Genomic DNA, 27694 nt, shown 5'->3' with positions numbered 1-27694 from the left:
TTTAGACGAGTAACTTTGCAATTAGCCATAACTCAAGATATTTTTACACAAATAGCCTACAAGACTTTGAAAAACCACCACATTGAAACTGTCCCTGCAGGTGTGATGGATGCAGTTTGAAATGAAGCTCAAAACTGCCAACTTAGATAACTTTTAGATATATCAGTCTCATGACATAATTGAAAGGGGAATCACTCTATCTAAGCTACCATACAATAGTCTTTTAAGCTTACTAAATCATCAACCACCTAAATATTTCCGAACATTCCATCCATATCCTACATCACCAGGGCTCACCATTAAATATCCCACTCTCTGCAAATTCTTCAGCAATTTGATCCAGCTCTGGCAGATCTATGCTCTGAGGCAAGTCTGGTCTTGATTTCAGGCTGTTGCCAATCATAGCAGGACTGCCGGCAACAGATTTGAAACTGTTTCTCCAGCTCGGTACTGGTCTCAAGGCATTATTGGACATTTTGGCAGGGGCACTCCCCAAACCTATTCCATTTTTGACTGACCCGCTGCTCATCCTGACCGGCAGACCTCCTGTGCCACCAATGCTACTGCCAAAACCTTCTCCAGTCAGCATGTTTCCATTTGCATCAGGGACACTAGGAGCCTGTTGTGGAGCTCCTCTGCTATTAATCACCTCTTGCAACAACTGCTGAATTACATGTTGCTGCAAGTGCTCGTTCACCTGTGAAGGCTGTAGATTACTCTGCTGGTACAAGGTACCACTCAACACAGATTGCTGTTGATGTGAACCAGGTAAACCAGTCACAGATGTGTTTGTCAGAAGCGAGGAAACGGGACCCTGAAATTGCCCAGACTTTGCATGGTTGGGGCCACTTATGGTACCAGATGCTTCTTGCTGAAATACATTTTGATTTGTGTTTACAGGGTTCTTCAGTAAGTTCTGATAGTTATTCACTGCCACAGCACTCTGCGGACCATCACTAAGGACTTGGCTAGCTGCAAGGTTATTGCCCATGTTGCTGCTTATCCCGGAATGAATGCCCATGGTTTTATTTAGGGCAGTCTGATCAGTTGGCAGACCATGAGCAGTCATCAGTTGCTTCTGTTCCTGCATCTTATGGTTCTGTAGCTTCACAACAGCATGTTGAGGATAATTCTTCAAGCTCTCTGCAAATAGAACTCCTCAATCATTAAGCTATTTTCTTGATTTGAAAGACTTATAAAAAAAGGAGTGCAGTTCATTAAAACCGTAAATTAATATTGGAATCCCCAGGATTAGATATGCTTTATGATTTGGAGAGAAACAAATAAAAACCAGAACAAGTGTTGAAAGTTTTCACATGTAAAATGTAATATCCAGGCTCATTACTGAACATATATCAATGTGCCAGAACTGTATTGATAACTTCAGAATCCAGTATACTTCAGAACTGAAGGTAGGTTATAAATTCCTTACCAAGCATCACCAAATAGGGACATGCTTTGGTGTCAAACAGTTGCACGGAGCACCATATGTAACTACTAAGTTATGAAGGAGAGAGACATCATTAAATGACAAGACCATATGGTGTAGACATCTTCCCCAGTCTCCAATCATTTAAGCATTTAAACATAACTCATAATCTCTACTATGGTAATGCAGATCTCTCTCGCCCCCCCCCCCCCCCCCCCCCCCCCCCTTTTCTTCCTCTGCAGGTCATCTCATCCCTAATAAATACACGACTCCAGGTTCATCTCTCTCTCCCCCCCCCCCCCCCTCCCCCCAACTGCCAGAGAGAAAAAAAAAAGGAAGCAAACCAGTCCAAAATGGAAGCGCATTTATCAACAGTTATATAAAATAGTAAAAAAATATAAGCAAATAGATGGTCCCAGCCATTCATGCTTCTTTCATGTGCATCACATGTACCTGAATAACAACTGGGTGACATTGTAATGTAGGGCATGTGCCTTAATTTTGTTCAGCCAACAAAAACCCATTGAATTTCAGATGTAACTTTGCTGCATACAACACGCACTTTGTTCATATCCCAGAGTTCTACTGACATCTTAGATTGTTATGAAGAGATGAAGGGAACCAGCATAAACTAGAGTAACAGCACTGGAATAAAAGCTATTACTTCAATTCTTTTATACTTACATAAATTCTAGGTTAGATTTTACAATAGACATTTCACATGGAAAGATATCTATATAGGTTGTCCTCTATAAGAAAGAAAAGGAAGCATAGCTGACACTCTCATTAAAGTATGAGAACTTCAGCTAAAAATTACTTAACCATCAGTTTTAAAGACTCAGATATCTCAAACAAGAACCTAGCTTATTCCATGCTAATCAAGTGAGAGGAAAGGAAATCATTTAAATATATTCAGTGAATGATGGGAAAGGAAGAAAAAGTATACTCTTAGAGATAAACAGCAAGAGATGAGCTTCAAAGGAAGTCTATTAGGGGTAATTTAGATTTTCCATTTCAATAATTTGATATCTATTAAATTTTAGTACAGGTCTGTCATGTGACTTGCAACATGCTTGTTACTTTGCATGCATTTTGTTTAGATAAGTGGTTCATATGATAACTTTGAGCTTTGGAGTAAGGTTGAGTGAGTCTGAATACATGAGCCATAATGGATGTACTCATCAACCATACACTCACTGTTAACATGATTAGAAATCCCTTGTATCTTCCTCTTAAAAGCCTAAAATACCCTCACTTCTTTTTGAACCAGAAAGTTCACATTTTCAGGCTTACTCAGACCTGAACCATCTACACATAACTGCTCAAGTCCCTTTTTAAAATTTATCTCTATACTTAATCCCTAAGGTCACATCCTAAAGACTAAATGTGAAAGAGAAACAGTTTTTCCTGCTTTACTCTTCATTACACCCTAGTATCATACTGTGCTTCATTTTCTGTTAGAACAAACTCTGCAGTCTTTTTACAGGACTAGTAAAAAAAATCACACTATACTTGTTCTGAAATTCACTCTTTTAAGTTTCCATTACAACATTTTCAGCTCCTAATAATCAGAAAATTACTTCAACCTATCAGGTTTATGTGCAATATGTTTCCCAAAAAAAATCCCTAACGTCTCTTGGCATTCTTGACCATCCATAACCAATTTGTCTCAATTATCTGTCCACAGTTTATGAACCACAGTCAATCCAAAGCCCTGTCCACTCCATCTCGCAAGGCATACAACATCTATCAACATTAGAAGAAAGCATAGGTACAAGTGCTACATATTCTCAAGAAATCATGCACTCTTAAGCAAGAAAAGCAATCCATTTCTCATCAACTCAGGATCTAAATTATAGAAAAAACTCAGGAGCATCTTATGTTTAGCTATGTCCATTAACTCTTCTGATCTCCCTCCCTTCTTTTGTGCAGTATCACCTGGACACATGGCATCAGTGCCAAGTGTTGGAAACAGAAGCCTCCAAAAATCTATGCACATGAACACAGGATATACACAAACTTACAGGCACCCCCACACACATATTATGTATGCATATATGTAATGTAGAACCACCATTTGATGCTACCCAAAATAGAGAAACTGAAAAGGAGAAGAAGAGAGAGATATGGTCTCACAAAGAAAGTAACAGAATGGCCATGAGTTTGCAAGCTGAAATAAGATCCTGTAGGCAACATTTAAAGATGCTTTAAGATACTTAAGTTGATAGACAACTATGACACCTTTATATAAAAATCATAATGACACTTAAAATGTCCAACACTGAAAGTACCCTGCATGACACTCCAAAGAAAGTGTCTAGCATTAGCACATTTTGCTGATGTGATGCAGCAATCATGGAAGATCAGCTGCTAAGCCCAGGCACAATGACTGCAGAAATCAGCTCCAAGAACAATCAGATTGCTGTTCAGACCCACAAAGGGCTAACACTGTGAGGTTTCATGGCAATCGAGGCATCTTAGGCATCCTGTTGAAATGGATAAGCATAAAAGAGTTACAAACATATCCTCCAATGGCCACAAAAATGTCGCTGACTGATTTTTATTTTTGTTTAATAGTGTCTTCAAATTAAGTTTGATAACAAGAGGTCCATTGACATTCATTTTACTGTCGCATGAACAGTATATGCTACAGTTGCCAGAACTTTTAGGAGTTCTAATCAGAGTTGCTGGGATTGTGTTTCTAGAAGACAAACAAGCTAGAAACTTTTTAGGCAATTGGTTGAGTCTATAGACTATAGAGAATCCAGAAGGGCTGGCTGAAAGGTACGTGCATCCTGGATATTTTCTGAGGAAATAAAGAGAGCTTTTGGCCAAGGTTCGGCCCTCTCCTTTCGCTCTTTCTTGCTGCTTATTCTTCTCATCTCTCTCGATATTCTCCTGCTTTAGATCATGAATTTGCTACCCATATCTACTTTTCTATGAATCTGCCTTATTTATACAACAGTTTATCTATAGAAGCTTTTAAGGTTCAAGTCGCTTGCAATATCACTTGGGGATCAATTTTAAACATCAAAGCATCATCAAATCTTGTTTATTTTCCTCTTCTCCCTAAAGATTTGACATCAGGACACCATTCACAATATTCTGCACACAGCCAGCCTGCAAACAGTGAGTCTTGACTTCCAGCTGGCACCTTGTTTCAATTCCTTGTTATTATCCTTTATTGCACATGTGATGGCTCATTTAGTTGATCTCTCAAGTCCATCTTACATGAAAAATTCCAATTCTATTATGGAACTTTGCAGATTACTTCACTATTAAATTTTATTTAGGACTCATTGCACATGTAATTAGCTCAGACATTCAATCAATGGATTGCCATAAAACTTCTATTAGGGGTTTCAAGAATCAAGCTAGATTCCTCTAATAATTATTGCAGGCTTTAACTCAGCTTTTATCCAAAAATAAACTTTAATTTGATGCTGTCTGTCCTAGGATTTCTCCACTTTTAGGTCCTCCGTGTATTGCAGGTCTTTCCTATCAGGTCCTGCATCACGATGCCAGCAGGACACTTCGAGGAGAATTCTCCACCAGTGTTGTGACATGTCCTGTCCTACGATCCCCACGTGCTATAAAGCACTGACAAGTCTAGAAGTGTAAAAAATGGAGTCTCAAATTAACACAACTTTTCTGACTGTTTCAACTAAATAATAAGGTGCTCCTCACAGAAGCCATCTTTGTATGCTGCATGTTTGATCATCTCAAAGACATAATAGGAAATGTTTGTATGCTGCACGTTTCATTATTTATTATATTAACATTCCCTGATGAATTCACATGTCTTTTCAAACTTTACGATATGCCAGGTATAGTACAGTAATGATTGGTATGACGGCAAACATTGGTCCAGAAAATAGGAAAAAAAATCATAACTTAAAAAAATTGACACCTAAAATCCTATCTCATAAGCCTGTGGTTTATGTCAATGTTCTAGATCTTTGACACATGCTTGGAGAACATAATACTGATGATCCATTATTCACCAGCAAAATAATAAACTTTAAAGAGGATTCACTCATGATAATTTAACATGAGGCTTATCTTATGTCACAAACTACACATTACTGTTCAGAAAGCAAGTTTCATTCAAGAAATTGGACAGCTAAAATAGCACTGGAAACATATTACATGAAGCAAAGCTAAGAAAACAATCCCAAACTTCTTATGTCAAATTTGTAAGGATGATACCTATGGGTCCAATCTTGTGCTCCTGGCTAAAATCGATTAAGTCTTTCATGCTATTTACCACCTCAGATATCTGTAACAGTGGGCACAAGTAAAATAAATGAATATGCATGCATGTCAGCATATTGGACCATAATGTCTTTCTTGATAATGAAACAAACTGCCAGAACTACATGTTCCCTACCTGCAAGCTTCGCACATATCTTTTTGAAAATCCTAAATCATTTAAGGACTGCAATTCCAGCTTTTTTGCCAGCTGACAAGCTGTTTGGACAATTCTACAAAAAAAAAAAAAGGGTCAGCAGAATAATCATTGCCCAACCATGAAAATGATTCTAGAGATATATATCATGTGAGGAAAAAAAGCATTAAAAAAATTGTATAATGTTCATCTGCTAATGTAATAAATTGAACGAGCACAAGTTACAATTGTAATGAGAAAGTATTAAGAGGCAATAACATATTTTACTGATATGTGACCAATTCTTTATTTGAATCTCTCTTGCTGCTGAAACTATGAATCAATCACAAGTATGTTTTAAACCAGCACATAACTCGTGCGATATGCAGGGCACAATTTTTTTTTATCTTTTTTTAAATTGTTATTTAAAATGTAATATAGCAGTGTAACAAATTAAATTTAAAATATTATGTAGGTCTGCGAAAACCATCATGGTGCTATCACAACAGTGTAACGGCTGTTAGAAAACATGTTATTTTGAGAAATAAAGAACCCTATTAAATAAGAGCCCTACTTATAACTGATAAACGAAGCCTCATTGAGTATTAATGCTGATTGTTATCAGTATACTAATATTGATTACACATTAAGCTCATTGAGTATATCATAAAATCTATATCATAATATAGACATGACAATGACAATATAATATGCTATTTTCTTTCATTAAGTGTTTTTCTACCAATAATTAATGTTATTAATATTATTGTACATTAAGCTTTGTTCTTGTTTCATGCTATTTATCATAAATATTTGATAATAATATTATGATATACTATCACTATACAACATTCTAACAATATATGTCGATATAGTAAAACAATATATTATTATAAAAAATAATAAGATCATCTTATAATAAGAAATAGAAAGTATTGCATTTAGGAGATATTTAAATGCAATGTAGTGGGGTCATTAGTGATTGTATTTTCACTTGTAAGTAAGATCATAATCATAAAAATGCAATAGAAATTAATAAAATAATAGCATAATCTCATGAGCAGCGCAGGATATAGGCAGGTATAGTACTAATAAAAAATGTTTTTCATTAATATTAGCATACATTAAGCAAATATGGTTATTAATAATGTCATTAATTTCTATATTAATTTAATAATACTAATGAAAGTCCCTTATTTAATATGGTTTAATAAGTTAATAAGCTTCTTATTAATGATACTACATTGTTATATTTTGATAAGGAATTGTATTATATAAGAGCCCTATTATCCAAATAAAGAGCTTTATTAACAATGTCATTAATATGGGCATCCACATGGAGAATAGAGAGCTCTGTACAAGCAAAGCCTCTCTTTTAGTATGTATATATTAGACATCTTTATTTTTGTCTATCATCTAAGAACATCCTTAACCATGCTTTACAAATACAACTAAAGCGCCTCTAGTTATATAACATTCTTAATATTGTTTATAATTTGTAGGCATGTGGTTACCACATAACAATTTCAAAATAGTGCGTTCTTTCTATGTGTTTATAAAACTACAATCCTATATTCAAATGATACAAATTCTCAAGAATATGATTTAACAAATTTTCCTGTAATTTCTATCTATTAAACATCAAAACTATCAAAAAGATATTACAAGTAGACTTGCCAATTATTAGGCTGAACTCTTAGTATTGCATGAAGATTATTCCACTACTAGAAGCTAGGTAGGGTAGTTGAAATGAGATTGGATGGAGATAACAATGAACTCTATCAAAAACAAATCTAAGTGGCGGATAGGCGTAGTAGCATGATCAAGGATGGGCTCAACATCATGTTATAGTGATCTCTGCTTTTGAAGTTTTGCCTACCTAAATAATGGACTTAGTGAAGCAAATAAGACTCTTTAGGATTATTTTTTAGGCCTTGGGAGGATGCCTTCTAGGCATTATATGGACTTGAATGAATCTTAAGACCTTAATTGTTCATCATAAGGTTTATCTTCAATCATGTCCCCTGAGGCTAAATGTCCCACTAAGGACCTGTTTGGGAAAATCCAGCCAGATCCGGCAAGTCGGGCTGGATAGAGGGAAGAGGGAGAGTGCGGGAGGGGGAGCAAAGTGTGGGGAGGCAGCGTGTTCTAAACCCCATGGAAAGGAAAACGAGACCTTGCAAAGTCTTTTTTTTCTCTTTCCTAGAGGATACAGGTTGGAGGCAGGGGGGGTTGATGTGGGCCAGGCCAAAATGGTTGTCCAATCCATGATCCAGCAGATGGTCGGGCTATTCCCCCTGGTTACTGAAATAGGCCCTAAAAGAAATTTTTAATGCTTGTGAAGCAAGTCCAGTTCTAATATGGCAGTCATTTGGCTTCAGCTAAACTAAAAGGAAAAATACCATTGCCAAAATAAACAAAAATAAACTAAGATGCATTCAATATTTGGTGTTTTCCATGCTTGTTAAGATAAGCAATCAAAAAAAACTCCATGAACATTTTTACATGGTGAATTACCAAAAAGAAGTGCACAAGCAAGGATTAAATACTCGCCCACCATTTGTACTACTTATACCAGCCATAAATGATACCCATATCTCCTTGAACAGAATCATGGGCAAACTTGCCTGAACCAGCTTATGCCAACCACTTAGCGCTTGGTATCAGGCATGAAGGTATTTATACACCCAATTTTTCCGTTTTGATATTGGTTCGTACATTTTGTGGGTATAGACTAGGTTTGCCGTACAGATACCGGACCCCGTACCAGTGTTACACTATCATAGTGTCGGTACCGGACCGATGCGGTACACGGTACATACACCGGTACCGAACTGATATGGTACGCACCGCTACTGTATGGTACGGTACAGCATAGCAATGGGTATAGTACATACTAACATCTGTACTATACCAAACAATGAGCGCCAAAAAATAGCAACCACATTATATTGGGTATGTCAGTACAACTGATTTTAGACATTTACCATTTAATAGAGCAACAAAAGGTCCATTTAAATTACTCAAAACATTACTTATGCAACTTTACTGATGCTATGTTCCTTTTGTTCTTTGCTCCATATGAATGTGCAGCCAATCCCAATAAGAATATATTAGTAAATAATATTAACGTTAATTTACAAATTAATTACTTTATCATTCAAATGCTTACTTATGTGCTTTTGATTCTATTATTTTCTGGGAATATTGCTTCACCGAATATGCATGTAAATCCACTTCTCCTCACTTCCACTTGATGCAGTTCAACTATATGCAGTGCAAGCCAGAACCGATGTAAATTTAAATCAGTCACATTTAATAATGGGAATGCCACCACGAGGGTTCAAAGTTCAAACCATAGACCTCTCACTAGTGGAGAGGAATGCCAAATGAGCTAGGGCTGGTTGACCATCACAAGTGCATCCGCAATTGTTGAATATATAAAAATGAACTTGAGCTATTCTTTCCATAAAGACTCTAGAACAGATACGTAGATGCAGAATTGGATTATCACAAGCTCACAACAGTAGCAGTCACAGAGTCCTCATGACAACTTTCTGAATTAATTCACAATAGTTTGCTAAGGAAACCACTAGACTATACAAACTTGGGGAGAAGAGAAAAAACCCAATAATTTAACAGTCTATGGTCCCAAAGAGACATTGTCTTGCATAAATTTCTGTTAAAATAATAAGAAAAATTAACTCGTCACCTGATTCAAGCAAAATTATCTGCTTTGTGTTTTCAAATACAAATAGGACGATAAACAGGAAAAGAGGGAAAATTATTTTTCTGCAAGTTATTTGTCATGTAAACATGGTAGCCAAATCACATGTTGCATAAACCGTTAACAAGATAGAAGTCATCCAGTCATTGAATTAGAGATGTATAAATAGGAAATTTCATTGCATGGATTCCATTCTAATGTGGAACTCGACATCTTAATCTACACAGAAATGAGAAAATTAAGTTCCATTTCAAAGATATTGCGCAAGCCATCAGTAAGTTCACCAACATGTTGCATGTGGCTTGCAAATCTTGGTGTGAGACTCCAGCAGAACCACTGTCAGCTACAGCAGTTGGATATTTCTGTGCAATGTGTAATAACTGGCTCACCTGGAAAAATAAAAATGTGTTGCTCAGCTTCAGAATATGAATAGGGCCAATGAATCTAGAGCAATTATGTAGCTTCATTCAGTTATATATCTATTAGACTATTTGAACAATTGAAAGCAATGGTGGAAGATGTCAGGCAAGAGTGCTTAGAAAGAAATTTAATTGGTTAGATATTGGTGCTAGTCAGCCGTTGAATCAACAAAAATCTAGAATGACAAATACTTTGGTAAATCTTCAAACACAATGGCCGAATATGAGAAATATTCCAATAAGCAGCTAAAGGACTGAACAAAACTGAAGCTTTAAGATCATATTAAATGAACAGATGATTGCTAGAAATCGAGTGCCAAGAGGACAAAAAATTTATTAACATTTACAGGCCTATCCTGATCCATACTTGCCTTTTCAAATACTAATATACCTTCATCCACCCAATATGGGCTGGACTCTTGCATTTAAGTAGACCAGTATCTGGTTTAGTTGGGACTTGGGACAAGGTTCGATCATTATACTACCAATATGACACGAACATCTGGATGCATCGCAGACTGAAAACATACGAACCACTATAGCATCCAATCTCATTTATATTTATCTGGTGTCACATATTTCTAACTTTTTAGACTGCAGAGACCATCCAGGTACTGCAGCAGCTAGGCTAGCCTTCATACAGTCCTAGCCAGACTAGAAATGGTCGAAAAGATAGTTATTTAGTCCCTTTTTTGCCAATTTGGAGGATATCTTTACAGCAATACACAAGATCAAATAAATGGCAATTTAACTACTTAAAAGTAAAACCTGATTGTGTGAAACATTTATGTATCCTTTTCTGGTTACTGCATTAAAGACTCAAAGTTTTAGCTCAAAGCAATCTTGATGTTAAGTTCTTAACTATATAATCAAGCCATGATTCCTTTCGCTCTGCTGTAGTAGCAAACAACATTAAAAGTATTACCACTGTTGCTGACAGAGAAACAACAGCAGAAGCTCGGATCTGTTTAACAGGGATAATCTGTTCTGTTTATCATAGCAAGCAAAAAACTCAACTGAGAAGAAGAAATAGTATGAGAACAAGAGGAATAAGAAGGAAGAAACAGGAGGGGCAAGAATTGATAGGATTAGCCAGTTAAATGTGGTATTTCTACTCTAAGCAGGACATTTTGGTAAGGAAATAAATCTAAGACAAATCAACGACTAAAACCTCTTGTTAACATAACCAATCAGCTATTCCTGCCACTTTTAGATATCCTAATATAGAAAATAGCTGTCTATTCCATCTAATAAGATCTGTTCGTGCTCTCCGTTTGGGAAATATCGCTGCAGATTTCAAACCTACAAACAGGGCATCTTTTGGACCTAAATTCTGAAATAAAACAAACTCAAAATAAGGCTCTAAGAGGATTTAAATCAAGAAAAAAAATGCCATTCAAATCATTAAGTGCTTCATTCAGGCAGCCCTCTCTTGCACATAGCAGCACCAACCCTAGCAATTACACATAAGCTAAGACTGAAAACATAAGAATTTAACTTTCCATGCAAGCTTTATAAGAAAAAATGATAATGGAAAGGAACCTTGTGTTTAACTATGCCAATAAGCTTGTGAACCCATAATAGATCCCTCTTTGTAAGTTGAGCCCATCCGTGTTAATATTCCAACAGTGAATATTTATAAATTTCTATAATAGATATAAAAATGACAGTTTCGGAATTAGGGAATATCCTCCCTTGATTCTGTCAGTTATTTTTCATATCAAAAACTCCCCATCACATTGTTATGACATATAACTTATTACCTCTTAGTAGTTCTGGATGTCAAGAAAAGAAAAACTATGGAAAGAATTTGGATTGATTTTGACCGACCTAATAAAAAATATGGAGTCTCCCAAGTTAAATCATATTTAGGATACTACTTTTTGAAACAAATTTTGGAAAAACATTCTGACAAAAAATATAAAAGATTCTCGAGTGCTTCTGAAAATGCAATTTGAAAAAACTAAGAAAACATTTTCCGAAAGCAAATCTTGTTTGCCGATAATTATTTTTAAAATATTATACTATTTACTTTAAATAAAATTTTTAGTTTATATATTAATATTTATTTTTAATTTTTTTCCTCAAAAGTTGCATTGCATGCACCTAGTTGCTAATATATTATAAAATGGGGAATAGATCAAATATATTCCATCTACCAAAATTTATTCCCATATTACCCTTATTTTCTCATCAAAAAATATTATGTAAATTTGTTCTAAAGGACAATTATGTAAATATTAAAAAAAAATGCCTTCCCCATTCTATCTCAAACTATAATCTGACTCAAAATTTTAAAAGGGAACCACTAAACCTCTCCCCATGACCACATGTATTTTACCTATAGCGGTCTGTTTGGATACACCAGGTTTCTATAGTATCACATGGAACTAGGCAGTTCATGGTTATTTGCAAATCACAAGAGGCTATGTTCCCAAGGACATGTTTGGATAGAATTTTAACGGATCCTAGTCCCCAAACAATCACCTATACCCGCGAAAAGAAAAACACTAATTTTGAACTTTTGTCCCATGCTTTGCTTGAGAAACCTCAGTCATGATCTTGCCTCATAAAAACTTGCCTCTCTCATTCTGTTTCTTATGATAGTAGCATCTTTTTTCACAGTCTTGGGCTTTTCCAGCCAACTGTTCTGTAACCCAAGCTCCAGCTTTTCCTTATTCCACAGATCTTGGTCTCTAACCCAATTACCCAAATTATTGACCAGGCTACCACCATCCCAGACTTGTTGTGTCCCTACCTTCAAGGCTACCATGACCATGTCCCCTTCTCTCTCTTCTTGTTTCGCATCCAACCAAATGCTAAACTCAATCCCAAACCCCCAATTGTCACTTCAGTAGAGACATGGAAATTGAAATCACAACTGTGTGTGTGAGAGAGAAGGGAGATTTATCTTGTTTAATAAAACAATGATAGAAGTTTTCTTAATTTTCTTATTACTTGGGTACTTTTGGTTTCCTTGCAGCCAAACAGTAAATATCAGAAAATCCCAGAATAAATTTTGACAATACAATCCTATTGCAGCACCATTCCATTTCTACAGTTTTTTAGTTCTTTAGTAATTTTCCTCTAAACATCCAAACAGCCCATAAATCTCACTGACTTTCACATAACCATGGATTTTTTGGTCAGAGTCATTAAAGACTCAAAATTGGACTTGACCTGCCCTCCGCCCCTCCACCATCCCCCAAATCTCAGGCTTCCTTTCTTTAGAAAATTTTCCCTAATTTCTCTCTATGAGCTTGAGATGGAGTCCCCAACATTAGTGATTGGGGTGGTAAGTCAAGGATATATAGAGAGATCTCTTTCTCAACATTCACACCCATCCTCCCTGTCTCAAAACCCCAATATGTTCTCTCAGCCCATCCCCTTTCGCTGCCTTCATAGACCACCAATGTCTCAGACCTTCTCCATTGGCATCCCACTGCAGATGTTGTTTTTGATTTGTTTATATTCGCTTTTATATTTTTTTTATTCATGTTTATATTTTTTTCATTTTATTTTTTATATTCTCATTTCATATTCTTTTGGTGCTTTTAGTTGATTCAGAGTTTAATGCACAGTTTTCTAAAATTCAATTTCGATTTTAAAATATGTTTTTCAAATTCAATTTATTTTTATTCATGTTTGAATTTTTATCTAATATTTGTATTCTTAGTTCATTTTTTTTTGTAGCTTGATCTCCAGTTTTCTGCGCATTTTCCTGTTTTGTTTACTAATGTTTTTATTTGCATTTGCTTCTTAATTTTTGTATTTACATCTTTTTGAAGTTAATATATCTCAATGACATAATTGTGTTCTTATTTTTCATCACTTCTTTCTCAAATATACATTATACATACCTTGATTTTATCTGATTCAGCAATCTTATTTATTGGTTTATTTATTGTTTATGGTTTTTTATTCTTTCTGGTTTTTACCAACAATTTGTTATCAATATTTTATACATGATTTCTTATTTTATTTGTGTTTTTTATTTTCTATTTGTATTTTCAATTTACTTTTTTTTGTTTCTGTGTATACAATTTATTTCCTTTTTATATCGTATTTCTTATACAAATGGGATAGGGGACAAATCTTGGAATATGGATGAATGTCGGTAAGGCAGATGCCATCAGTTAACGTTATACAGATATGGATGAATGTAAGAACCATGAAAAACAAACCTGTACAAAAGTGGACCTGAGGAAGTCTAAAAGTGGCATACGTATGGGATACAATGTCCAAGAATTCAAAATGATGGACAAACAGGTGGTCTGCAATGTCTGATAATTTTATTGAGATGACAAAAGTATCAAGGGTCGTACATAATTACTAGATATACTAGGAAAAAAAGAACTAGCAACAGAATATGGAAGTTCTTTGAAACAAACGCCAGAAGGTGAACTTACCAGTACAGATAAGTTATTAGGACAAGTTAATGTTAAGTGATCCAGGTCCACATACACCGACATACTAAAAGTTATACTTTTTGCATTAAAGAACAAATTAATTCACTTGCTCCAACTCACTGGCATGTTAATCACCCTTGACAAATAACACAAGTTGGACCAAATACAATAGCAGCACAGATATGCATTGAGGACTATGAAGGATGAGAAATAGTGAAGAAGGAAAATCACAGTTTTGTCAGATACTGAAAGAAAGCCAAGAATAACTACAATTAGGTTCATTGTGCTAAACTGGCACCAAATTACACTAGAGCATGTATATAATAAGAAATTCCACACTTTCATGTAGGAAGCAAGAATCCATTTTACTGAAATCATACAAAAGAGAACATTCTCAAGATACTCTCATGCATGTTAAACTTCGAGACCGATTTTTAGCAGCACCATAACAAGCCAAGAAAGTATTCTACGAATATTGAATATCTGTAATTTAGATTGGGGTAGGATAAAATAATTTTAAAATAATCAACATTTATGCTCAAGAAATTCCATGTATTATGGATAAAAGGACTCTCACTTGTATCTAGGCTCCTCATATAACAAACCGTCAATACTTCCACTTATCGATAGCAAATCATAAGTGAAACTAAACAAACATAAGACCTACTACTTTGGCTTAATTATAGGCCCTTTAGAATAATATATCAAAAAAAAATGAACATTCACAAGCATATAATTGCATAAGAATTTTTGTGGGCCTTTGAGGGCATCATGGGCTTCATCTCTCTTGGGACTCCTTTTCTATGGCAGGTTATGCCACACATGCAGCATCTTAAGGCAGATGCCATCAGTTAACGTTTAAAAGGCTAACTAAATACCAGTAAGAATAACGATGATCATGTGTGATGAACACTAGTACCTTAGGTCAGAGAACCTCCATATATTGGATCTCTCCTTAAAAGCTTCAAGGCTGCATTTGGTTTGGCATAAGTGGAATAAGGCCCCTGTTTAGCCCGCATTAACCCTCCAAACAATCTTTAGCAACCGATTTTGTTCCAAACACAAAGTATTTAAAAAAGATTGGCAGAGCTACTTGTTTTCTAACTTAATCCAGAACAAACTATTTCACCCTATAGGGCAGAGTAATTTCTTTCAAATTAAACTGGGTTTTGGAGCAACCCATTTACTCCAGGCAAACTTACTAATACTATCCCAGAAGGCCTGAGTATTCATCTGATATCAACAAAACATGATGTAGAATCCTATTAGGTTTATAGTGTAACTCGTCATGCTATAATTTTCTTATTTCGATATATTTATCATAAACAAAAAGAGCATGCATGTAGATATCCATGTGCATACAAGTAAAAATAGATACCTGAGGTGCTAACAGTCTACGAGGGACATACTCTTCATGATGTCGTGCACAAAACTCCCAAAACAAAATCTGAAACACAGAGTAACTGAAATAAGTTAAAAAAGCATATGCACTAATTACTACATAAAGGTACAACATTGTAAAATCTAAGCCCATAGGCAACTTTGCAGTGCCCCGGGGGGGGGGGGGGGGGGGGGGGGGGGGGGGGGGGGGGGGGGGGATACTTTTAATTCTGGTGTGAATATGATTCGTAGTTGTCCCTCATGAACAACACGTAGATGTTCATAAACACTCTCTTGAACAGCCTTTGCATATTCCAAGACCATTATTCCTGAAGACAACCGGCATTCATGGGGCATGTTGAGAAATAGTAGCTCATCAATAACCCCACAATCAAATTTAATTTGATAAAGCCTCGGAAGTATTTCGAAAGTTGCCTCTGTGGGACCCCCGCACAACAAACAAAAAGAATCATATCAGACAGAAGTAACATAAAATATCCATTAAAAGAAAAAAGAAACTAGAAGTTAAAAATCATAGAGAAGTGAGGGCAGAGATTAAAGCATGAACAGAACATTCTTTTGCAAATACTTCACAATCAGATGATTATATGAAATATAACACAATTTAGAAAAACTATTTTCTAATCTACTGGAAGCAAAGTTGTATGGATGTTGGTCAGTTTATACAAATATCTAAGATTTTGAATGTGCACATTTGCATTTTCTAGGATTTTTTTTTTTATAATTTATCGCTGCAAGCAATGCTTAAAGTCTCAATACTGAACTACAGGTAAATTATGCAGACAGCCACTGTTATAAAATTGCCTAGGTCCTAGGTGTTGACTCCTTTAACGGCCTAGACAGAATGCGGGGGCGGGGGCGGGGGCGGGGGCGGGGGGACGAACCTAAGTAAATATATTACTAAAAACTTAATAATAGTTGTTATAGTTTATATAGAGCACGCCAAAATTCATCACATGGAATGCCGTACCGGCCCGTACCGGCCGGTACGGGCCGGTACGTACCGGTCCGGTCCTAGACCGGTACCGGAACGGATAAAAAACCGGTATTTCCCGGTTTTTTATCCGAACCGGCCGGTACGGGTGCGTACCGGCCGGTACGGGCCCGTACCGGCGCGAACCGGCCGGTACGATTTTTTTTTTTTTTTTAGAACCACAGCGCCGCGCGCTGTGGTTTTTGAAACCACCGGTACCGGCCGGTACGGACCGGTACCGTACCGGTCCGGCCGGCCACCGGTACGGCGGACCTTGGTTCATCATATTAATAAACAGTAATGTTATCAATAATTTATGCAATAACAGAATCTATGATTTAATTATTTTAGTTTTCCTGATAGTTTTTTTCTATTAAAGTGATTTGAAGTATTTAAAGCTACTTAAAAGCATAAAATGTTTGAGTATCACCTAATGTCGAAGCGAACACTTTAATAAATGGACACAACTTCTTTCTCTCTTGAAGTAAACACAAATCAATAAAGAAGGCACTCACCAAAGACAAAGATGGCCCCTAAGCTGCTAGCCACCCATCTAAGCGCTTGAATGACCGCCTTACCTGAAGGCCTAGAAAGCACCAGACTCCTAGGCAGTTCAGTTAGCCAAGTGCCTACAAGGGACTGCCTAGGCACCTTGGCAGCAGACTGTTACAACCTTGAGTTCAGAATGCCATCATACCAACCAATACATGGTAGTGCATGCCTTAGGAGAAAAAAGGGGGGAGAGGGGGCACGCAAGGAGCATACCGAGTCCCATACCACTGCTGGTACTCTATCAGGTCAATACAATACACCCAGTATGATATGATACTTAAGATGTCGGTGGTAGGTGTCAACAAGAAAACAACCTATAGAAAGTAACACTGAAGTCTAGATTTAGAGAAATGAAAGAATGTAAAACTGACCACAGTGATGCAATTAATCTAGTAGTATGAGAAACAGAAAATGAAGTGTAGTTGAACAAATGTCATAATCAAAAATTGATGAAAGGGATATAAACACATGGAAGAAACAGATAGATCACATACTATATAAAATTGCTGAATGAGAACTTTATATGTTTTCACAAGGATCTAAAGACATAGAAGAAAAAAATTCTAACATCAGACAAGAGAAAGTTCTTAGAAACATATCGTAGTTTGAACTTTGAAGTTTCAGCTGAAATGCCTCCTAAACTTTATTGGTGAAATGAGCCTCACATGAAACATCTTATATATATAGCAATGTGATATGCTTCAGCCATAACTTTCATAATATCATAAATCTCGGATGATCAAGACTTGCTCAAGATATAGCTAAGATTGTGAGCCTTGGCGCAACAGTAAAGTTGCTCTGTTGTAACCTCAAGATCATGGGTTCGAAATATGGAAACAGCCTCTCCACGTGAAGATAAGGTTGTATATATTTGACCCTCCCTAGACCCCGCAAGGGTAGATGCCTCATGAACTAGGCGACACTTTTATAGCTTTCATCGGTTCATTCCAACAAACAAAACCACACAATAAGTCAATGCACAGTAAATATTTTGACATTTTTAAGTCAGAGAAATCAGGAAGTGATTCTTCACAAGAAATTCTGAAGTCCGGCAAAATATGTGATCTTAATAACTATTTGCATATGTAATCATCTGCAATACATGCATGTTGGTATATCAAAATCCTTTTAATTTTGGCCAAAAAATACAGAAAAATATCATATCACATTTCTTTTTCTGCTTTCATCTTATTTCCTCTAATTTTGCAAGAATACAAAAGATTCCTCTACAAAATTGATTTTAAATATATTGAGGTATTTCACAGTTTTGGCTGTTATGATCCAGGTAACAGCCTACATTAATCAAAGGCCTCTGACTGAATATGCACATTAATCAAAGGCCTCTGGCTGAATGTGCACAAAAACTAAATCCCAAAACTTGAATTATACCATTTGCATAAATATGAGCCCTATAAGAACTACCGGGGGCCTACATGACGAATCCTTCTTTATAAATTCCTCTTTGGGGTTTTATCACTATAAAGTTCTTTCCTGCAGACTTTAATAAATCCTATGTTACATGGTCTTAATCGGTTGCAGGCATCTGTTTAAATATTGGATCCTACCAATATCTAAGAATTTCTTCTATGGACCTGAATGCAAGCATCATGAAAACCCATGCCTATGTGTTGGTAGCAAACACATACCTATAAACTAAAGCATCCAGGTAATATTAGCTTAAATCGTATATTAGGAGACAGGTACGATTAGGAGACAGGTATGGTGCCATGCCATATCGGTAAACCAAAAAAATATATTTTTTGTTTTTTTTCCTCAAGGTTTGGAAAATTTATTTATTTATGAGTGGAAAATAGGGTCTTATAAGTTCATTCTTGATGTTTAAATATAATATACTTCAATTTTTTTGTGATATGTCTAACTATATAATACATGTTAAATTAAACAAGTATAACATTAAAAATGTAAGATACTTATATTAAGAAATGGAAAATCTAGCATACTTGCATCTATTCAATTCCAAGTATAGGAATTACCTTAAAACTAGATTTTACTCGAAAAGCAATTAATATGCCAAAAATTAATCAAATTGATATCAATAGGCAGCAAATAACATGCTAGACTCCAAGCATGATATTAATTTTTGGAATGTAACATCTTTAGTTTTTCTATTAATTTTTTATCTAGCAATATATTTTTAATAAAAATAAAAAAAGTATCAAAAAAACAAAAAGTTATACCATTAAGTAGATCTAAGATCTATGGCATATCATGATATTAATTTTTGAATTCTAACATCTTTATTTTTTCTATTAATTTTTGGCATGATTTTTCATATTTTTCAATTTCTGCCCATTTATGGGATGCAACAACAACAAAAAAAATTGAAAAGGAAAATGCTTGAATCGGAGGAATAACTCACCCTTCGACTCCCACTCTTTCTCCTCTCCTTCTCCTCACTTTCTCCTCTCTTTGTCCTCCCTTAACTTGAAATAGAGGAAGAATAGGGGGTTGAACCTTGAAACAAAGGAAGAAAAGAGGGTTGGATCTCTTTCTCCCCCAATCGTTAAGCCTGCAAACCAGTACAAATCCCTTATTGAGACTAACTGCCCTGAATCAGTAAGCATCGTTTCAAGCAAAATCCCGTACAAAGACCACAAACCATCTCGATTCATGGTTGGTATGGTATGATATGGAACGAGCTGAGCGGTTCAGTACGGTATTGCATTCCATGCCTCAAAGATCTTAAATCCCTCTCCTAATGAACCTCCCAAACCCCTCTTTTGCTATCTTCTTATCATGCTTGGAACCCCTCATACTCAGAAAACTTCCAATCAACGCAGCCTCCCACCCACCCCCTAACCCATAGCAAAATGAGCAAGATATAAATATATATTTAGAGAGAGAGAGAGAGAGGGCAAAGCTAATATATGAGCACTCACACAATAGTCCGAATAAGATCGGTCTAGACTGGATTACCGAGGGCCTGACATCGATGGTTCAAGCCATTAAATGTGATCTACTCTCTATAAGCTGCTTACGGTCAAAAAAAATGTAATTGGCAATCCGTATTCTAATGCATCGAGTGGTCTAAAATATGCATTGTTTGTGTTAATTAAACTGTTTATTTTTTACCATTGGATGCATAAGTGACATATATGCTAGGGATCTCCAAATCACATCATTTTTTTTTTGATAGTAAGCAGATTAGAGATAGAAGATCACATTCAATAGTTCAGATCATCAGTGCTAGGACCCCGCTCAGGACTAGAGAGAGGGGCATCCATCTACCTGTGAGAAAGGATCACTATAGGCTGTGTGATGATCTGTGCATTTAAAATTGGCTTTTCTTCCCCCACTCCCACTTCTCCTTTTCTTTAATTTACTTACAAATTCTTCTTACGTCAATTTGGTACACAGATTAATAAGAAATGACATGTCCATATTGTCTACAAAATGAATTTCCCCCCATCAGTGAAACCATTGGACATCCTAAAACCTAGGTACGATATATTAATTTTATGCCTTTTCCTTTTTTATAGTAATCAACTACTTTGCATTTGATCCAAAAGCAAATGCCTCCACATTTTATCAATAATATATTTTGTATTACCTAAATTCTTTTTTAAAGCGCATCAATCTACAACTCAAAAGGACTTATTTCTCTACAAATCAACTTGAAGAATTACTCCTGCACAATATCTTAAAGTCATCTGTCATTTTATCATATTATAACTTCTGCAATTACAAAACCCTCAAATGTTAATTAGTATTTCATGATTCAAATAGAAGCGATTTTGATGAAGCACCTTAGGGAAAGAACTATTCTAGAACTAGAAGCAAAGATAAAACACTCCCTTATATGAAAAAACTGAGAGATATCAAAAAGATATATCCACTTTAGAACCAAATATTTGGGTAGGAAGCAATGGTAAAGTAAGATTCATAAACCACAACCTGAAACAGCCAGGTTGGTTAGTTGTTACTCATAAAATTTCCTGTTATATTCCCTTCTATCTGAATTTCAGGTGACAACATTAGACATAAACTTTAGTTTGTTTCAAATAAACAATGCTAAGTTTACATTTGCTACAACAGGAGTTTCACTATAAGCAAGCAATGGTACCATGTAACTTCTGAAGTCCAAGTGTTTATTGGTGCATAATAAAGTCACTAAAACGAAACAAGCAACAACAGACATGCAAAAGCTAAGTATACAAATATGGACATGTATAGGAATTGAAAGAATTTCCATAACCACCAAGACAATGAAAATTCCAGTGTTACAATAAGGTAACTATCCTGCTAACAGAATTTAACAGTAATGAACCTACTAACCAAATCCTTTTCCTGCTCTAGAACCACAGATGTCACATTGCCATGCATCCTGCAACAAGTTTAATTATATAAGTTCATAAAACAGATAGATGGATATATCAGTATATATATAACAAGGATACCTTTAAGCACATCTACCTTGGAACATGATACTACTTCTTATTGAAACTTCATTTACAGACAAGGACAATGATGTAGTTCAAATCAAAGATAATCATAAAGTCGACGACAATGGTGGAAATCAAAGATTCAAATTCCAAGTGACAATGATCTAAATAATATGGTGGCTATATCATAGTTTTGGGTGAAATAAACATCACAATTATAGGATTGATATAATATTATACCTGAGTGAGTGGACAAGTAAAAACTCTTATTTCAGGTCGGAATTTTCTTCACAAGCCTTATTTTAGGTCTGCTTTAGATTAGGGTTGTTGGGAAATGGGTTAACATTCTGGCAAGAGTTTCCAAGGAAAGCTCCAGAGAAAACACTGCAAAGTGCTCTTTAAAAATTTATGGAAACATCTACCAGAAGTTTATGGAAATGTAGGAATTTTAGAGATAAAAAGTCTGGAAGAATCGGGTTCCTAGTAGATAAGGAGTTTAATTTTGTTAATATGCTTGATAAAATCACCCGCCAATGTGGCATACCAAAGAAGGAATACATATAGAAAATACGAAACAAACAGAGATTTCCATATATGGTTTTTGGGTGACAAATTTATGGTTATCATTAAATCAACCCATGTTTGAGAAATTGATGATAATTCCATGAAAACTTTTTTTTTTTACTGATTTTTCCATAACTATTTTACATTTCTTTCATATCTTTTTAATATTCTTGCCTGTCTTAGAATAATGTTTCTCCTTTCCCAAATGAGATACTATTTTTTTAACCATCATTTCAAGTTCCGCACTCTATTAATATTTCCCACATCAGTTACCCCTTATGGCAATTATGCTTTAGATTAGGCAAACTCTAGCTAACAGATCAGCGTAATTCTGTTGATGATAATTTACAGTTGAACTAGGATATCAAAATTACTTTCTTTTTTTGGCTTCACTGTGCAAAAAAATGAAAGCACAAGCTGACGAGTCTCACTAGTAGTCAAGAGCTTGAGACAAAGGGCTTGAAGAGTCATCTTAACTATTGACACCCATTTCAGCCAGCAGGCTGATTAAAATGTTGTACCTTCCGAAACCCTAATTTCCATCAGAATTCCATCTTTGATGTAGGAAGGCGTTTCACAGGCTAAGTAAGAAATAATTGCAGATTTTATGAAGCAAAAGAAAACAGAAGAAATAAAGAAAGAGATAAGAGTCAAATGACATGGACCAATGTTTGACGTACTGCCAGTTTGAGGCGTATTTTTCAATCAATACCAAATCAAAACTGGCACAAAAACACTATTCAAGTCAGTAGAGGCCCTGTACTGGCCCGTACCCAACTGAACCATACTGTACCATCCGGCACTACCTAAAACTGGAGGGTGTACCACACCATACCTACACATACAGCCCAGTTTCGAGCCAGCTGGTGATAAAAAAGTGAGAAAAAGGAGTTAGGCAGTACCATGATTTAGAGTAGTTTTTCAAAAGCTAACACCATTTGGAACTGTTATTTTAATTCTGTATAAGACATAATTCAATCTTTTATGTCAAGCTCCCCCTCCACCTGCATTTCACACGTACCTTTACCAGTCATAGCACATGTTCTAGATGTTTCTTTAAGTCCAACATATGTGATGTTATGTCATAAATATGTAAACAAAACCATGACGAGCATTTAGATTAATATATCATTCAAAACATAGCATTAAAACATAAGAAAACAAAAACAAAAAAAAAATGGATGCAAAAATAGACTCTACAGTGCACACTATACCAATCCTTGGACAGTATGATTTCAATACTAAATATAATTCAACTTTGCTTCTTATAAACTACATGATTTTCCATTCAACTTATTATTTTTTTCACAAATTATGCGAGAAATTTCGTCATTTATCACAACCAGTTTTTCGCCATGTAATCTCCCCAATCAGATCAGCATACTTCATGAAGCATGTAAACTTGAGAGCATGAAAAGTTAAACATACTAGTAAAAAAGTCAAAAGCTTTTAATATATCAATGTCCGGCCTCACTGGCATATTTAGGCAAAGGAAATTTAAAAAAACTAGAAGTTCAAATATAAAAACAATGATCTACTAGGTCTGCGCAAACATAAAAATAATGACTTAATAGGTCTTCACCCAAAAAAGAAAGATTTTGCATTTTTCATAAACAGCATTGAATATAGAAACTCTTTCTTTCAAGAGTAATTATCTAGCACCACTTACAAAGGTAAGAGAAGACTCATTTTGTCTATTGGAAACACAGGAGAAATCACTCAAATAAAAGAAACATTGGAGAAACTATAAGGAAAGGTGGGGAGGGGGCCGGGTCATCCCATGTCTCCATAGTCTTCCTCATTCTTTTGTACTTAGCTCCCCATGCCTTGACTGCATCCATCTTTCTAACACCTCATGATCATCTAGGAATAAATCTGAGGACTGCTCCTTTTGCTAGTTGATAAGAAGGCAAGTTGCAAGGAATGACCATGTGTATTAAGTAATATTATAGCATTTTTCTAGATTCCAGGAGGGGCATGCTCAAGTTCCACTGCCCCCCCCCCCCCCCCCCCCACCCAAAAAAAAAAAAAAAACAAATAGAAAATACCTGCCTGGTTCAACCCCTTGAATAGAAGAATAAAGTAAAGAAGATGGTCATAATTTATTGAAAGAGAAAAGCACAATGTTGTAGAAGATTATATGTGGCAAAAAAGAGGCCAGAGGACTCCAAGAAGTTGGCTGCATCAACCCTCCACCCTTTCCATATTCTTAAAGTTCTAAAATCCAATTCGCTCAAGTTCAAGCACACATCAGTAGAAAAATGAAGATATAGACAGTAAAATATCTTTTATAAAATGATGCCATACTTAGAACACACCATAGGCACATCTTGTAATATCATCATTTTTCAAACACATGCATTAGGAAGAAATGTGCGTGGATACTGGGCATGCATCAGTATGCATGTTCATGTGGCTGAGGGTTTCAGCTATATTTTGGCATGCAGGAAATATCAGGTGCAACAGGAATTGCAAGGATATGCATGAAGGCAGTAAAATAAGAAATATAAGAAACAATAGTTTGACAGCACAGACACTAACCATATTAGCTTGTGGGAAAACATCTAAGGCATGGTTGCTTATATTGTCATGCAATGACAAGCACCACCTTTTCTTAGCTCGTGGTGCAAAATACTCTGTCACAAATTTCTTCCAGTATTTTATAGAATTATCCTGCAATTAGAGCATATAATGTTAGACAAGCTTGCTGTGAGCATAACAGCATTAGGAATATCAACCCAACAAACATGTCACATTAGCAGTGCATATGAAAGAATAACTAACAGGCGGCCGATGACGCTGATGATACAAGTATTGCATAAGACGGCGAGCACATATCCCCTTCTCCATGGGCGATTTTGCAGGGGTACTTGGCTGCATAGTCGGCTGTTGCATATAGTGTCTCAAGTGCTGTTGTTGTTGGTGGGCTATCTGGGCTCGCTGCATCTGTGGAAAGGATTGCAGCAATTGCTGCTGTTGAGCTTGATGCTGCGCTAGCCTCTGCTGTTGCATTAAAGCCTGTAGCTGCTGAGTCTGATGCCCCTGCAGCTGCAATGATTCATGCCTCTGCAGAAATTGCTGGATCGCCTGCTGCTGAGAAGCATTATCCGGCCCCATATCAAGCCGCGGTTTCTTTTGGGAATGGGATGAATCACCCAGCTCCTGTCCTGTCAGCTGTGATGTCGCACTGGAGGCCACTTGCTTCTGCACCTGGTCATGGTGCGGGCTCTGCTGCACAATGGAGGAGCCATCCATCACTGAGGAACCAGATATATTGTTGGATGAGAAGGACATGGGTGAGGCGGGCAGACGCATGTAGGACTCAGTGTTGATGCTGGTGCTTCGCTGTAGCTGAGGCCCTCCAGAGAGTGCTGAGTTGGCATCCGTAACCAGCGAGCTTGCACCAACACTGGGCCCAGAGGAGTTTGCAGCACTGCTGAGGACCCCACGGTTCATGTCCCCGGAGGCTGGACCGCGACCAGCTCGCCCAGTGCCTGGCATGGAATTTGCTGGGGCTAGGCTCTGGCCGTCGCCTTGCAAGAAGATGCCAGAGGCCGAGATAGAGTGGGACTGGCCTCCACCCCCAGCAACCAGTGACGGGGCCACCAAGCGGGTGGCTCCCAGCTGACTGCTGGAATCCAGGTAGCTATCCAGCACTAGGGCTTCCTAAGATAACCCCTCCACCGAAAGAATTCAAGCCCTAATCTAGGCGCACTCAATAAAATTGAAGTCTTTCCTCTGCCAATTGCTTCAGAAATTGAAGAAAGATCAACCCCGCACAAAATTAACTGCCAATGCCAATCAACCAAGAGGTGAACAAATGAAACAGTACCTGTAAATCTCTAGCAAGAAAAAAAATCGAATCCAAATCACCTTAAAAGCCGCTAAATCCAGCTAGTAGAAGGTGAAACGAGGCAAAATAACAATGACTAAAACGAACCTACACAATTACATGAAGAAATCACCAAAAACAAGAAAGAAAAACCCTAATCTCCCTTCAATTCATATTCTTTACACAAATTAACAGAACCAATTATGTACGGTAGGGTTTTATCGAACAAAACAAAGTTCGTCGAACAAAATCCCTCAAATCACAATAATAAGAAGAAAGAGCAGCAATTAAATTATCTTCAATTTCAAAAACTCACAAAAACATCCAATGTATAACTCAAACAATCCAAGCGATCGCAGTTTTTACCGCTCGAGATGATCAAAACAGATATAAAAAAAAGGAAATCTCAAAGAATACATCTACAAAATTAAAAAACAAATTCCTATGCTTACCCTTCGAATTCGAGCCGGAATTAGCCACAAAAGAAGACCAAAAAGAGAATAATTAGAGAACCTCGCGATCCCTTCTTCCGCTCTCCTTGGCCCCCTTTTCTCGCCGCAACACCGACGAGCTCGGACGCCCTTTATAAAGCGTGGGGGGCGATGAAGCGAGGAGGGGGGACGGGCTGACCGCCTGACCGGGCAGCAATGGCCCCCCGCCCACCGCCACCGGCTGTTACGGATCGCCCCATGCACACGTGTCCGGAATTCATGCCGTCAGCCCGCGATATCGAGATCGGTGACGTTCAAGCGACAAGCGCACACCATGGATTGGACACCTGGACTTTAATGACTGGATCATAGGCGGAAAAGCATCGGCTCCGTAACACCTGAGCACAGTATGATGTAGTGAAACAGTAGCTGAAGTGCGGGGACCACATTAGATGGGCCCGGCGGAGAAGTGGTAGGGTCCAAATCCGACACCCCGAGTTTACCACTTTTTAGTCACGTATATATCCTCCCGTGGAGTCGTAGTTTTATTTTTAAATACTTTTTTTACATAAACACCCCCCTAAATATCAAATTTTAGATAAATATTTTTTTAAAAAAAATTGAATATATATATATATATATATCTTTGTAAAATATTTGTTTTACTATTCTATTTTTTTATCCTGTGCAAAAAAAAATATCGATATGGTGATCACGATTAAAAACAAAAAAATAATTTAAAAATTTTTTATTTAAATTAAAATAAATATAGTTTTCATTAACTGTGTTGGAAGGGGACATTTGTATAGAAATAATATTTTATAAGATGTAAATTTAATTTTTTAAAAAAAATATTAATGCGAAAAAAAACTTTTTTAAATATTAGGGGTTTAGATATCAGCTGTTTTATTTTATTATATGTACTGTCCTCCGGATATGCTTCGGAGGGACAGTTGGGGGATATATTAATTTATTTTGTTCAATAAACAATGGATTGTGTTAAAAAAGAGTGATAATAGACCTTTAAATAACTATTTTTTGTCCCTTCACATCATAGACAATTTTAATATTTAAAAACTAAACAGCTGCTTATAAAGCCTTTCCTTTTATTATTATTTTTTTGGGGGGGACCCGTTGGAATCTTCGGCTACATAATGCAAGTATTAA

At 36.4% G+C, this 27694-nt stretch overlaps 1 protein-coding gene across 1 annotated transcript; it reads right to left on the bottom strand.

Moving 5' to 3' along the window:
• On the bottom strand, positions 1-26915 carry LOC103720774 (putative transcriptional regulator SLK2). The gene is made up of 10 exons (XM_039115613.3): positions 26549-26915; positions 25049-26052; positions 24806-24937; positions 21594-21642; positions 15974-16188; positions 15750-15818; positions 9832-9932; positions 5820-5913; positions 5639-5708; positions 1-1143 (listed from the first exon to the last, which is right to left on the bottom strand). Exons 2-10 carry the CDS (start codon positions 25763-25765, stop codon positions 284-286), a joined length of 2307 nt encoding a protein of 768 aa, XP_038971541.3. The 5' UTR covers positions 25766-26052; positions 26549-26915; the 3' UTR covers positions 1-283.
• Between the last annotated feature and the right edge of the window lie 779 nt (positions 26916-27694).

The sequence above is a fragment of the Phoenix dactylifera genome, chromosome 10, assembly GCF_051530095.1.
Source record: "Phoenix dactylifera cultivar Ajwa chromosome 10, Ajwa_hap1_PhDact_Kaust_v1.1, whole genome shotgun sequence".
NCBI classification, from domain to species: Eukaryota; Viridiplantae; Streptophyta; class Magnoliopsida; order Arecales; family Arecaceae; genus Phoenix; species Phoenix dactylifera.
Note: the sequence above shows the minus strand (reverse complement) of the source record. Positions and strands in the feature narration are given on the sequence as shown.